The 14,161-nt window shown below is 57.6% G+C and overlaps 1 protein-coding gene across 2 annotated transcripts in view; it reads right to left on the bottom strand.

Moving 5' to 3' along the window:
* Nucleotides 1-4,926: 4,926 nt before the first annotated feature.
* Nucleotides 4,927-14,161, bottom strand: part of TESC (tescalcin) — a 63,213-nt gene continuing 53,978 nt past the window's right edge. For both annotated transcript variants that reach the window (XM_060119515.1, XM_060119516.1), the window contains 5 exons: nucleotides 13,052-13,191; nucleotides 11,336-11,397; nucleotides 11,132-11,239; nucleotides 7,261-7,308; nucleotides 4,927-5,004 (listed from right to left, as the gene is read on the bottom strand). In XM_060119515.1, the coding sequence (XP_059975498.1) occupies nucleotides 4,927-5,004; nucleotides 7,261-7,308; nucleotides 11,132-11,239; nucleotides 11,336-11,397; nucleotides 13,052-13,191 (436 nt within the window). The remainder of the gene's footprint in view (nucleotides 5,005-7,260; nucleotides 7,309-11,131; nucleotides 11,240-11,335; nucleotides 11,398-13,051; nucleotides 13,192-14,161) is intronic.

Here is a 14,161-nt window from a genome sequence, read left to right as displayed (position 1 = left end):
TTTATTGCTGAAATTACTTGTCACCCTGGCAAGGTGCGTGGTGACAGTCCCCTGGCATACCACTTTACCAGCTTCCCCCCACCCTGGAAATCTCACCTGACATGTTGAATAGTTTTTCCCAGAACCACTATTAGAGGGGCTCCTAGGCCAGGATCCAAGAAACCCACACAACCATATGTGAAATTGTATATAAGAGCATTTTCTGGGAGGAAGTATGGCTCTGTCGTCAGATCCTCCAAGGGAACCAGAGTTGTTCATCTGCGGCCGCTAGGCTGTGCTTTGCAGTCTCAGCCGTGTGCTGCCTTGGTGTTGCCACTGCCACTGCCCAGGCAATAATCCATTTGCAGAGACACCCTAGGGCCAGCAACACCTCCCCTACCAAGGCTCACCAGATTCAGCTGATTCGAGGAAAAACTGAATGTCCCCAACAGTGGAGTTTTGGTCCTTTCTGTGCAGGAGAGTTGACCACACCAGGGTGAAGTCCTCCGCACCCCTCCTCGGAACCAGAGGCCCCACATTTGAGGGGATAGCACGTCCCACTCTGCATTCAAATGACAAACACTGGTCACTGCAAACCAACTTTGCTCATCCTAGGAGAGAAACGTCTTCCTGGTAGGGGCACAGCCTTCTTGTTAAGGCCGTCCATGGCCTGTCAGGACGGGCAGATCTACGACAATGGCTGAGGCGGGGGCCGGCTGGCTCTCCCAACTCGGACCTTTGCTCTGGGCAGCAGCTGTGGCAGCCGGGAGCGTGTGGTGCTGGCCGCCCGTCCGCGGCGCCCTGAGCCTCGCAGACCTGCCCACCTCACCAGCGGCCAGGCCAGATGGCTCCCTGGCTGCTGCAGTGAGCCATGCAGCGATTTGGACGGAGGCTGCCTGGGATGGGCGATGGCACAGCCCCTCTCGCTGGGCTCCGGCCCGTGCCATGCGGGTGCCAGCCTGCTCTCTGCCTCTGATGGTGGGCAGGGGCTTCCAGGCAGAAGCTCTGTGCCGGGGACCTTTTCGCCCCCTAGGAAGGGAGGGCAGGCTCCCACCCCCGCCCCACCACTGTATCTCCTGTCCCCTCGCCCAGTGCTACCACTAACGCAGCCGCCTCGTTTCTCTAAGATGGAGGCGGCCATAAACTGCTTCTCGGCACATCCTCCAGCCTTTCTGCTGCCCCTTGGACCACTCCTGGGGTAAAGACCAGAAACCTAGCCCCTTGCTGACTTGGTCAACATGCAGATTAGAAGGAAGAGCAGCCAGCGTGTGCCCATCAGAGTCCTCAGTCCTCCTGGGGCCAAGTTCATCCACCACCGAATCCCTGCTGGCGCTTGGTTCACTGATTCCAGAAGAGCCTGGAGGCAAAGGCAATACTGATGCCCTGGGAAGTCATGGTGAAAACCCCGGCCTCCCACGCAACTCTCCAAAGCCTTCCCAAGGTCACCGTGTGGGAGGCCAGCTTGCAAAGCAGGTGTTTGCAGAGACCTTGCCAAGGCAACTTGTACCTTTAACTCTCCATCAGTCTGCGTAAGTCACTGTGCCGCCTGCAGTTCAGCTCCGGCCTGGTGAGCCACAGGCAGTGGAGACGGGTTCAGCTGCTCAGAGACAAGGATCCGATCCATACATGACGCACTTCGAGAACTTGCCAGTGCCTGGGATCAGAAAAAAATGGAACGGTTTTGTTAAAGTCTAGCAGTAATTCGTTCCCTCAGAGGATGCTTGGCCAAAATTGGAAGCTGTTGTCATCTTACTGCATTCCCTTATCCATAATTCATGTTTAACATGGCTGCAGAAGCTTTCCCCTGAGCTTCTCACATTAGATTTCCATTACACAGCCCTTTTGTAAACCTACTAAATTGGCGTGTTTGTGTCAAACTGCCGTATTCTTTTCACGGCCAAAAGCCCAGTTCTGGTAACTTTTCCCCTTGGTAATATGCTTTCAACCCAATTCCTGGGAAATGGGTGGAGAACATGGAGAGAGGTGACCTCACCCTCATCCTGCAGGCTGCAGACTCTGTCCCTGCTCCCCGTCTCCACTCACACACACAGCCTGAGGCCCTCGAAGCACTGACTTCAGATATTTGACTTAGCACTGATTAGTCACAGGGGTATAATTCCTAATAAAAGGAAAGCTGTAAAACAAGTGCATTTGTTAATTTCTCAACTTGCCTATTTTAGAACAAACATCACCTGCTTCAGGCTGCTTCAGATGGGGGGGAGGGTGCTACACTCCCTCAGGGTCTCTGCAGCCAGAAAGCCCCTCCTGGGCACGCCCACCAGTAAGGGGCCGTTTCCGAGCTTCCAGCCTCCAGCCTCTGCAGACCGCACTGCCCAGACAGCCGTCCTGAGATGCGTACCCAGAGCGGTGACCCTCATTCTTTCTAATCAAAGGCCAGCAGACCGTGGGGAATAACCACCCTTCCTAGGAGCAGGTCCGCACCAACTAATAGCTGACCCCGATCACTCCCAGAACCACCAAATGAGTGAAGACACATCACGCACACAGTGCCCTGGGAGCCGGCGGGGGAGCCCCAGGGGGACTGGCCCGCCCTTTGGTGGAAATGAGCCCCAACCCTGCCAATTAGACATCCTCAGTGACGGTGAACAAACAGCTTGGGTTTGAGCAGTATGGACTGGGCTCAGGGTGACTAAGTCTCATTTTAATTAGCGGTTTAGGTAAGCTGAGGCTCAAAGCTTCAAAGACACGAGGCCGGCCCTCAGTGGTCTGAACAGGGCAAACCCTTGCTTGTGCCCACAGTGGCCATGTCTCCCAAACGCAGGCTCTGCAGGGGGGCTGATGGAAGATCTATTATTTATAAAAACACTTTACATTAATGAACTGCCTTTGTTGAGAAGAAAATGGAAGCAAATTGGGAGAATGCCAGAAAATCCAGCCTATGGTGGCCACACCAGCAGTCCCTGCTGCTCTGTAACTCCATGGGTCCCTGGCAGTAGTGTGGGGCAGGGGAGGGCACGGGGACACACGCTTCTGCCAGGCTGCAGGGGTCTCACTGGAGACCCGTCCTGGACGATAGCTAACTAGCACCTAAATAGGACCAGATCTCCCCACACCAGGCCTTTCTAGATTCCTTCTGTGGGCAGCCAGGCACCCAGGGGTGTGAGCAACTGATCCCAGCAGCAGGAGAAGGGGGGAGTGGGGAGGGAGATCACATCCCACTTTCCCACCCCATTGCCGGCACCTGGAGGGTAAGAAGCACAGCCTTGGCCCTGACCTACTGCTTTGAAAATGTCAAAATATTTGTGGAATTAAGCACAAGTCTAAATAAGAAGCAGATTCTACTGTGTAGCACAGGGAACTACATCCAATCTCCTGGGATAAACCATAATGGAAAATATAAAAAAAGGAATATATATATATATGTATAACTGAGGCTCTTATGCTGTACAGCAGAAATTAGCACAACATTGTAAATCAGCTATACTTCGATTAAAAAAATAAAATAAAAATTTTAAAAAAGTTAAAAAAAGCAGCAGACCTCTAGAAGTGACTTCAGACCGCTCTCTACTTACCACAGATGGGGCCGCGCTGCCCCTGGCCGCCTGCCTGTCAGGCGCATCGTGGCGACTGGCGCTCCTCAGGCACGGCTGGGGTCGGAGGCCCAGCCCGGTCCACCGCACGCTCACTAGGGCGGGATGCCCGCGCCAGCTCTCACTGTCTAAATGATGAGAGTTTCCCAGCTCCACTGCCGCCCTCGGGACGCCTGCTGGCTTTTAAATACTGACGTTAATCTTGTCCTAAGCAACGTATGCACAACACAGATGGGGGGGCGGGGGGCGGATGTCAGAGGAAGGGACCATCATGACTGCCTCAGGGAAGGGAAGACCAGGCGCTGGGCATCGGATGAAGACTCCAGGGGGCGCCTGTTACATTCTGAACCCCAACATGTGGGTATAAGACAGATACAACACACTTAATATCAAAATTGAATTACAAATTCAAGAATGCAAGTAATAGCAATAGCCAATGATCAGGGGAACAATGATCAGGGGAACTTCCCTGGAAGGCTAGGAAGGTGCCTCCAGCGAGTGTCGATGAAAGCAGCGAGCCTGGAATGTAAACAGTGACCAGTGACCGCGGTGATGGCAGGTCACCAGGGCACCACCGGCTGCCAGCCCTCTTTTGACTCATGGGCTACTGCCACCAACCGAGATGAATGACCTTTGTTTCTTCCTCCCCTCAAACCCCACTGCCGGAAGGTGACAACCGGAGTTGTGGGAGATGCTACCTGGGGCAGTCACCTCCCCTGCTGCTGCTGCGCTGGGGACAGTGGAGTGCAGACCATGCAGCCGGCCCCCATCCTGAGGAAGGGCGGCAGGGCACACCCAGCCTGTTCCCGCCAGGCCCTAACCGCCGGCGGCCCCGTGGGGCGAGCTCGGGCGGTCACTGCAGCTGGCCCAGGCTCAGCTCCTCTCGCCTCCTCCTTGGGTCTGAATATCCGGTCCTGGCACCAAGGAAGCCCCCCCGCCCAAGTCCCGGCCTCCATGGAACAAGGAGCTGCTTCTCCTTACCTTCCTGCCTAGGCTTGCGAAGGCAGGTGAATTCCCAGCACTCATGCGGGGAAAACAGCAAATATTTAACCCACAATAAACCAGAAAGGAAGGGAAAAATAAATCCCCTTGCAAACCAGCCTCTGAAGACTCGCTGCTGCTGCTTGCCCCTCGCTCCTCATGTAGTCAGCCGGCCTCGGGCCGCCAAATGGCCAGGCCACGTGCATGGACGTGGGGAACAGACAGGAGCCAGGCTCATTAACAAACCCGTTTTCTTTTTTATTGGAGATAAAAACAGCAAAGCCCCATGTACCATACCCTGTGGGAAAAAGAGGTGAGCGAGGGATGTTGACTATTTACAAGAGCTGGAGCAAAAGGGCCCCCGTGGGCCTCGCTGCCCGGGTCCAAGTGCGGGTTCTCCGTGGGGGAGGGGCGGTCAGTGGCATAGGGCGATGGTTTCCATGTTAAGGAAGCGGACGTGCATCTTTGTCTCGATGTCTATCCCCTGCCAGATCTGGAACAGACGGAGCAGCGTGAGCGGGCATCCCCACCGGAGTCCTCGGCCACCTTCCCACCCGCCCTCCTCCGCCACCCACTGAGAAGCTCCCGCAGGTGGAATCCAGTGCGGAGCTTGGAAGAGAAACTTCCATCTGCCTTTTTGCTGGTTAATTGGGCTCTGACATTTGGATTCTTTCTGGATTGTCACAGCAAGTTATTATTAAGTACTGAATCCAAGCTCTTAGCTGAAGCCACTTGAATCCCACCCACCACTTCAGGCTCCATGATTTTCATGCAAATTCCTTAACCCCACTAAACCTCCCTTCCACCAGGAAAATGTCGAGACCACCACCTGTGCTGCCCGTTCACGGAATGTTTTGGGGGCTCCAGGGGACTCATGCACGGAAGCGGTTTATAAACTGTTAAGGGCTGTGCAATTATAAGGTTTCATTAAGCCATCATCATAAACTAAAAGGTCACAACAGTTAGGTCTTCACAACCTCCCAGGGATAGGAGAGGTCACCATGTTCCAGACAGACAAGGCCCATGCCCAGGAAAGGTAATTTCTGCCAAAGACCACATCCACCACCACATACCTGGTACTGGCACTGCCGTCGCGGTCCATCCTGGCTAGGGCCCTAGCGGACACTCAGGCCACCAGGCCCTGTATCTGCCACACGAGGAAGCCCCAGCGCGGGCAGGACTGTGCGCCCGCCAGCTCCTTGGCCACTTGGGGCCCAGGAGGACCACGGATGGAGAGATGGCGGGCAGGATGCGAACGGGAACGGAGGGACGTGGTGGGCAGTGCCTTGTCACTGTCTCCCTGCTTATGTAAGAACTTCAAACTCTCAAGCTGTCACCCTCAACATCTCCAGGGACAGCCTTGAGGCTGGGGAGAGCAGAGCCCTGTGGGCACCCAAGTGGCAGGGAGGCCTCAGCACATTTTCTGCCACCGTCACATGCCTACGGTCCGCCAGGTGCTTTGTTAGGTGAACAAGACATTCCCAGGAGAAGATACCTGGATGCCAGGGTGGGTGGTTTCTGCCAAAGGCTGGGTGATGCCAGGTGGCAAGAGGCTAGTGGTGGGGCTCAGAGAATGGGATGGGCCGGCTGGTCAGGAAAAACTCCCACAGGGCAGAGGCAACGGGCTTGGGAACACTAGAGGCGGGGCAGCGGCGGGGGCGGCCTTCTGGGGAAGAAGCTTGGTTTCTGAAGCCAAAATTGGATTTCATCCTATCTTCTGGCTTAAAGCAGCCATCCCTCCTCCCTAACCTTCCCTGGCCTCCCTGATCTTCTAAGTCCTTATTCTGGTTCTTGCTTGGGTGTCATCACTTTTCTGGAGCGCAGACCTCAGAACAAGCCAAGGTGACCTGTGGCACCAACACCAACTCAGCCTCTCCCAGTCTGCCTGCCCTGCCCAGCCCTGGGGGCGGCGGAGGGGGGCGCCTGTCCTCCTCCGGCCCAGCAGGCCCTTCGGGTCTCTCCCTCAGGCCCAGGTCCGTGCCGCCCGCCCCCTTCCTCTTGCCATGACTGGCCAGGTTGGCGGCGCAGAGTCTGGGGGAGCGCCCGGCCGAGCTGCCCCTCAGCTCGCCAGAGTCCCCGGCCCCAGCCCAGGCACAGGCCTGTTTCCCAGGGGGCCACCCTGGGTATCGTCCCCCTGACTTCCCATCTTCCTCGCCTCCTGGAAGGGGCTCGGGGACACCGCTGTTGGGATGCTCAGGGCCAAAGCACGGGGGGCTCGACTCCTTGCCACGGGGATCTGCCTGTCAGAGCAGCGAGGGGCCCCAGTTCCCAGCCTGCGAGCAGGCTTGTAGCAGTGAAGGCTGGGGGAGGCCTGAACGTCCACTAACAGGGGTGGAAGGTGTGCAGCCAGACAAACAGCACGGACTGCGAGGCCCAGGGCAGAACCACACGCGGTCAGCACCAGTGTGTGCTGCTGTTAAGAGCAGGTCTCGTACAGGCACAGAACATTCCAGAACCCTGGTTCCAACTGTCAACAGGGTGCTTCTGAGGAGGGGGACCAGGGACTCGCGGCGGCAGAAAAATGGAGTTTTCCTCACCGGCCCTTTTGCACTTGCTTAGTTGTTCTGACCGTGTATACCTATCATCACCCTTCCAATAAAAATAAGTAAAACCAGTTTAAACTATTTTAAAGGCCACACCCAGGCTTGACCCCTTTCCACGGAGACGCCCATCTCCTCCTGACCAGCAGGGGCCCCCTCAAGCCCCCAGCACAGCCCCCATGCCCACCCCCACACCCCCAGGTACCCACCTTCAGGAAGTCATCGAAAGTGATGCCCTCGTACACCTGATCAGGCTCCTGCGGACAGAGCACAGGGTGCAGTGAGGGGCTTCTGCCTGGAGACTCTCCATTCCCCCCCCCAACCCTGCAACACAGAAGGCTGGGGCCATTTAGGCAGAATCATGAGAATGGGGAGAACACTCTGGATTGTTGGCCTCCAGCTCGAGGCTGGTCGCCCTGAACTCCAGCGTCCCCTTCACTGGCTCGATGGTGGGACGGAAGGTGGTGCAGGCTCACCAGGGCCTGCCCCCCACGCCCCCCAGGGAGGACAGGTCAGACGAGGGTGGGCGCAGAGGCCGGGCTCGCTCCCCCCGGCGCAGCCGCCTCCCGTCACTCCCCCACAGTACGGCCACCAGCAGACACACCTCCTGCCACTTCTTGGTCCTGCCTCCTCAAACCAGCCTTGGTAAGACCAGTTCTGGGCCGACCTGCACTCCAGACACTGGGGAAAGGGCCAAGTGAGTCACCCTGATAACATCTGGCCCAGGAGCCTCCCACCTGCCAAGTCACTGGCAGTGCCAGTCTCCGCACACACACGAGATGATAAATGGGGCTCCCGCCCATGGTGCTGCTGAGACCAAGTCCCCACGGCGCCCTCTGTGACAGTGAAAGCTGGGCTGACACCCCACTGCCCGTCCATACAAGACCAGCCAAATAAATCGTGGTCGCCCTGGCTATTGGTTACCACGCAGAAGGGGTCGATCTAGACCTGCTGATATGGAAAAGGCTCCGAGACACATACACGGGGGAAAAAACAACCAAGGAGCAGAAAGACGGCTGCAGATTCTGTCCTACATCACTAAGCCGACAGCTGCCACCTGCTCCGTGGACCTGTGGGGTCAGCATGGGGGAGAGCGAGCCGCGGCAGTTCAGCGCCATTTTGCGTGAATCAGAACCGAAAGATACACGTGTACACGTCGGTCTGTGTCAGGAAAAACACCGTCAAGGGCAGTTCCCTTTAGGGAAAAGGACCAGGGCCGATGGGAGGAGGGCCAAGAAAGACACACGTCTCTTTGCGTACCGCTCGGAAATTTGTTCCTACGTGTATTTAAGAAAACATCGCAGGCGCTCTCTGAGCATTTGCTGTGTGTACTTTACAAACATTATTACCATGAACTGATGCAAACCTCACAACAGCTCCCAGAGGTGGGTTCTGTTCTTAATCTAATTTTGGATATACATTTTTTTTTTTGGACGTGGACCATTTTTAAAGTCTTTATTGAATTTGTTACAACATTCCTTCTGTTTTATGTTTCAGTTTTTCGGCCGAGAGGTATGTGGGATCTTAGCTCCCCGACCAGGGATCTAACCCGCACCCCCTGCATTGGAAGGCGAAGTCTTAACCACTGGACCGCCAGGGGAGTCCCCTGGATATACTTCTTAATTTTATGAAAAACACCAGTTTTTTAGAAGGCCTGGGCCAGCCCTGTCCCTAGGGCTGTCCGCTCTTCCTGCCCAGGGACACAGAGAGAAGTGGCCGCCCACTCCCTGCCAGAGACCCCGGATTCCCAGGGCAGTGAGGGGAGCTAATCACAGATAAGGCCCCGCCGGCCCAAGACCCGGGCTGGAGGGCGGGCACAGGGTGGAGGGGCTGCAGGGTCAGGGCAGCGCCCTAGGCTGAGACCCCAGCCTCCAGCCACAACAAAGCTTTCCAGGGAAACACCCTGGAAAGAGCTCACTGCCGCAGTCGACAGCCGGCTTCGGAGGTTACAGTGGGGCGATGCGTCATTTGTCTTTGGCGAGAGGTGCGGGCAGAAATGTTAAGCGTCCTCAGAGGCCACAGGGTGTGAACTGACTCGGCCACCCCTCACGCTGCGCCTCTGTGTGTATCTGGTCGACGATCACATGAGGAAACACTCTAAGAGCACACAGAGGATCCGTACATCAAGAAAGATGCACACGGTGAGCGGGACGCACACCCGGGAAGCCGGCACGGACTCCCGGAATGCCCCGGCTTCTAAGGTTGTGCAGCTTTTATGCAGATCAGCAGCTGCCAGCTGCCAACAATTTTACTACAGCAAATTAAGAAAACTGTCGCCAATTGAAACTGGAGTGGGATGGGGAGCAATTTAACGAAGGAGAGTGTCATTAAATCAAATGGGAATTTGGCTCGGGCAACCCGGCAGGGGAATCCCCGCGCTCCCCACCGAGGTCACCGGCCTTTTCCGCAGCAGTTAATTGTCTGAGTGGGGTGGCTTCGCCAAAGCCAGAAGCCTCTCCCTGGGCCCCCGAAGCAGACAAATGAAATACAGGCTGAGAAAGTGACCTCAGCCCCCCGCCCGCCATCTCCTGATGACAGGCCTGAGCACAGACAGCAGGTTTCAGCAGGAAAACACCCCTCCATCTGGGCTGGGGTCACCCCAAAGCCATGATGGTGTCTGGGGCTGCAGCCACTATAAATACACAGGAGCCAGAGGGGACAGCCCCAGGGGGACCACCCGAAACCCTCAGGGAACGAAGTCCATGGAGATGGTCACGTGCCTGCCCGCACGGCTCCCCGGGGCTCCAAGCCCCTGCGTCAGGGGCTGTCTGGACAGGACCCGGCCCTGCAAGAGCGAGTCCACCGAGCATAGCAAAAAGGTCGCTGTCCCCAAAGTCCAGAAAATTCTTTATGTCCCCACCACTGAAGCAAGGTTACAAATCTATGAAGTGATGCACGTGAAGAAGCCAGCACGGTGCCTGCACACGCTGTGTGGTCACCCTACAGGTGACCCTGGGGGCACCTGGCTGCCTGGAGCCTCCAGGGGGCCCCTGCCAGAGTCCATGCCTCCCCACCCTGACGACGGCGCCATCTGAGCACGTAAAAGCCGGCAGTGACCGCTCATACGACGTGCCGGTCACCACTGCCCTGACCATTCGCTCCTGTGCCCCTCTGTGCCAACGGTTCTGTACTGGGGGGTGACTTCGCCCCCCCGCCCCAGGGACAGTGGGCCATGTCTGGAGACATGTTGGTTGTCACGACTTGGAGGGTGTGACTGGCATCTAGTGGGTGGAAGCCAGGGAGGCTGCTCAACCCCCTGCAACCCCAGGACAACCCCACGTGTCAACAAGGCCGGGCAGAGAAACCCTGCTCTAACTCACCGACATCACCGGAGGCCCGACAGCACGGTTCCAAGAAATGATCCAGCCGCTTCTACGCCAGTGGGACCCTGACAAGCCTCAGCTGCGTCCAGCTGTGGTCCAGCTCCTGATCACGTGGTCCCACCCGCCTTCCTCCCCATCAGAGCTCGAGCCCGGCCCTCTGCCTGGGCCACCGTAGCAGCCTTGCAAGTGCCTCTGGTCGAATCCTCTCTTGTCTCTGTCAGCAGGGGGCCTCCCATCCTCATCAGCGCACAGCCCTGATGGCCCAGCCCCTCTCCTGTCTCATCTACACATCACCCCCCGCTGCTCCCAGCTCCTTACTGAACCCCAGATCGTGGGCCCTCAAGAGAGCTCCCTGCTGACCCCTGCCCTCCAGGCCACAAATCCCCTCATTAATAATTAAATGAGAGCAAGCCCGGGCTGTACTCCGACCAGGCCTGGCACTGTGCCAGGTGCTGCCCGTGGGCCCGAGGAAGCTACGTAGTGGGGTCTACGGCCCCCAAAGCCCAGACTCCCCTGCTTGGCCTGACCCCCCAAGGGTTGGGACATCGGGCCAGTCTTCTGGGGGGACAGGAAAGCAGCGAGAGGCCTCTGAGCAGTGGTCTGCACCAGGCCCGGTTAGAGTGGCGAGCAGGACACGCACAGTCTCTGCCCGCTGGGGCCTTCCAGAAACACAGACTAGTTCCAGGGCACGGCACGGCGGGGTCGGCAGGGGCAGGGGCAGGGAGGGATCTGGGGGTTCAGCCCCGGCAGCTCTCACCATCCGCCCCACGCAGACGCTGGCCGCCTCCATCATGGCCCCGTCGGCAATGGAGCGCGCAGACTCCTTCTCGATGTGGGGGTTTCCGGAGAGCAGCTCCTCCACCACCTGCCGGTGGAGCAGAGACGCCGTGAACTCGGGCCTCCATCCCGGCCGCAGGGCAGGGGTGGCGCTGGGGCCCGCCGGCGCGGGAGCATACTTTACATTTCGATACTCTTCCAGGGTGATGCGGCCGTCGCTGTCCGAGTCATACATGTGGAACAGAACTGGGGGCGGCAGTGGGGAGAGAGCGGCTGAGTCAGGCAAGGCAGAGGGGAGCCCGGGTCCCCCTGCCCCCCAACCTTCCCCTACCTCAAACTGAGCAAAAGACCCCAGTAACAGAAACCTGCCAAAGCCATAGCGGGCAAGGGCAAAGGCCATGGGGCCAGACCGACCACTTGCTGGTGGGTGACCTTGGGCAAGTGACCTAGCTTTTCTGAGCCTCAGCTTCCCCATCTGTAAAATGGGAGTAACCACACATCTACCTCATGGTGTTGCCAGGTGAGCTAAGGCTGGTGGACCAGGGCCAGCGACCGCCTGGCACACTGTGAGTGCAGATGACGTGATAGTCTCATTAACAGGAAGCCAGACGAGCATTATTTCAAAGTGGCATTCCTGACAGACCCAAGAGGGTGGCTGTCATCCCAGGCCTGTGGCAGATCACGGACCCGGCTGCCTACATCCTGTCCCTGGCTGATCTGAGCTGGCCCCTGATGGTACGAGGGGCACTCACACCTGCTCTGGTTATTTCACTCTTAGTGACATCACATGGTCCCTTTACTGACATCACTCAGCATCCCACAGCCCAACAGAGCCAGGAGCTGAAGGGGAGGTGACCTCCCGCCCCCTGGCTCAGCCTCAGGCTCACAAAGTCCTCGGCCCTGGCATTTATCCAGCCCGGCGCTGTGCAAACGTATCTTCCTCTCATCCTCACATGACCCCGTGAGGCCAGGGCTGCCCTGAGCCCATTTCACAGACGGGGCTGCCAAGCTCACAGAAGCTAAGGCATTTGCCCGCAGCCACCCCATTAAGGGAGGGGCAGCCAGGAGTTTGAACCAAAGTCCGTCCCATCCCACAGCCCTCACACCTCTTGACTTGGCCCTTGGAACAGTGTGGAAGCCGGGCGGACACCAGGCATCACTGCCCCGCCCCCAACAGCCCTCAGTACACATCCTGAGCTAAGTATGAGCTAAGTATAGCCCAAGCCCCGTGTTTACATGTCCCTGCAGACGCTGTTGCCTCGGGTGGGATGGAGAGGGATGCTGGAGTCGTGGGAAAGTGCACAGGGAAGGGAGGTGTGACGCAAGCCACCCTGGGACTCTGTGCCATCCCCCACCAAGGCCGATCCCAGCTCAACTTGCTCAGAGCCCAGGGCCAGCAGAGGCTCCTCCGGGACGGACGAGCCCCACAGAGGCCGCCCCGTGAAGCTGCGTATGGTGGCCAGTCATGGGCCAGGGAAGGGAAGAAAGGAACTTTCAGGAAGCACCCGAGATCCCACCCAGCCTCAGAATCACCCTTATGCTCAGTCCTCATCCCCACCGTCAGGTTCAGGGTCACACAGCTGCTTAGTGAAGGGGCTGGATTGAACCAGGTCTGTCCAAACCAAGGGCCTTAACCTTTTCCAATCACTGACACCTCCTTCTGTTCCCAGAAAACCACCAGCTGCTGAGAAGTGTGAACAAGGAGGCTGCCACGGAGCAGCCTCGGAGGAGAGGGAGGTGCAAATGCCACTCCGTGTGTGTGAAAATCGGGACCAACCTCCCCAAGGCCTGGGGTGGCGCTCCCTGACCTGACCCTCCCCACCCCCCCGTGGGGGCGCGGCAGGACTCAGGGCCACACAGGCGGCCAGGTGCGCATCGGGAGGGGCCCTGGGACACCCACATCTTAGCTTCTCTTCCCGGCACAGCTGCACCTGCCCCTCATCCATGGTGGTGTCGATGGGCCGGAAGTAGGACATGATGGTCAGGAAGTCCTCGAAGTTGATCTCGTCAGCCAGGCCGCTGGGCCCCTTGCGCAGGTTCCTACAGGAGCAACGAGGGGGTGTCGGAAATGCATTAAGAGCAGAATCTTGTCCTTCTGCTACCAACAGCCCTCGAGAACCCGGCCCTTCTGGGCACACACTTCACCTACGATGGCTGTCCCAGCCTTGGGTTTTGTTTCCCAACAACCTGCTCGTGGGGGCCCCGGGCCCCAGGGCAGTTTAGTCCAGCCCCTCCCTGGCGTTCCCCCCTAGAAATCACCGTCTGAGGGCCTGGGGGGAGACACGGGCAACTGCACAGCTGCTGGGATGGAGGGCTTCCCGGGCATGCTGCAGTGCACAGAGCTGGGCATTTAAACACAGGGAAACCGAGGCAGTAATTCACCCAGGTACGTCTCCTGACCCTTACCTTTAGATCGGGGGTCAGCGAACTGCAGCCTGGGGGCCAAATCCCACATGCTGCCTATTTTTATATAGCCCATAAACTAAGAAGGGTTTTTCTATTTTAATACGATTGAAAAAAATGCTGGGGAGAAAAAAAGAATAGCATCTCATGACAAGTGAAAACTCCATGAAATTCAAATTTCGGTGTCCATAAATAAAGTTTTATTGGCACACGGCCAGGCCCACTGATTTACATAGTATCCCTGGCTGCTTACAAGCTACAGAGGCAGAGTTGAGCAGCTGTGACAGAGACCATGTGGCCCGCAAAACCTAAAATATTTACTCTCTGGCCTTTTAGAGAAAGTTTGCCAATTCCTGCTATCAGCTGTTTAAAACTCGAGCACAATGATCAGTTGCAGGCAGCTCTGAGTAACGTTTCCTACCAAAGTGCAAAACTCGCCAATGGGCTTCCCTGGTGGCGCAGTGGTTGAGAGTCCGCCTGCCAATGCAGGAGACACGGGTTCGTGCCCCGGTCCAGGAAGATCCCACGTGCCGCGGAGCGGCTGGGCCCGTGAGCCATGGCCACTGAGCCTGCGCGTCCGGAGCCTGTGCTCTGCAATGGGAGAGGC

The sequence above is a fragment of the Mesoplodon densirostris genome, chromosome 15, assembly GCF_025265405.1.
Source record: "Mesoplodon densirostris isolate mMesDen1 chromosome 15, mMesDen1 primary haplotype, whole genome shotgun sequence".
Taxonomy (NCBI): domain Eukaryota; kingdom Metazoa; phylum Chordata; class Mammalia; order Artiodactyla; family Ziphiidae; genus Mesoplodon; species Mesoplodon densirostris.
Note: the sequence above shows the minus strand (reverse complement) of the source record. Positions and strands in the feature narration are given on the sequence as shown.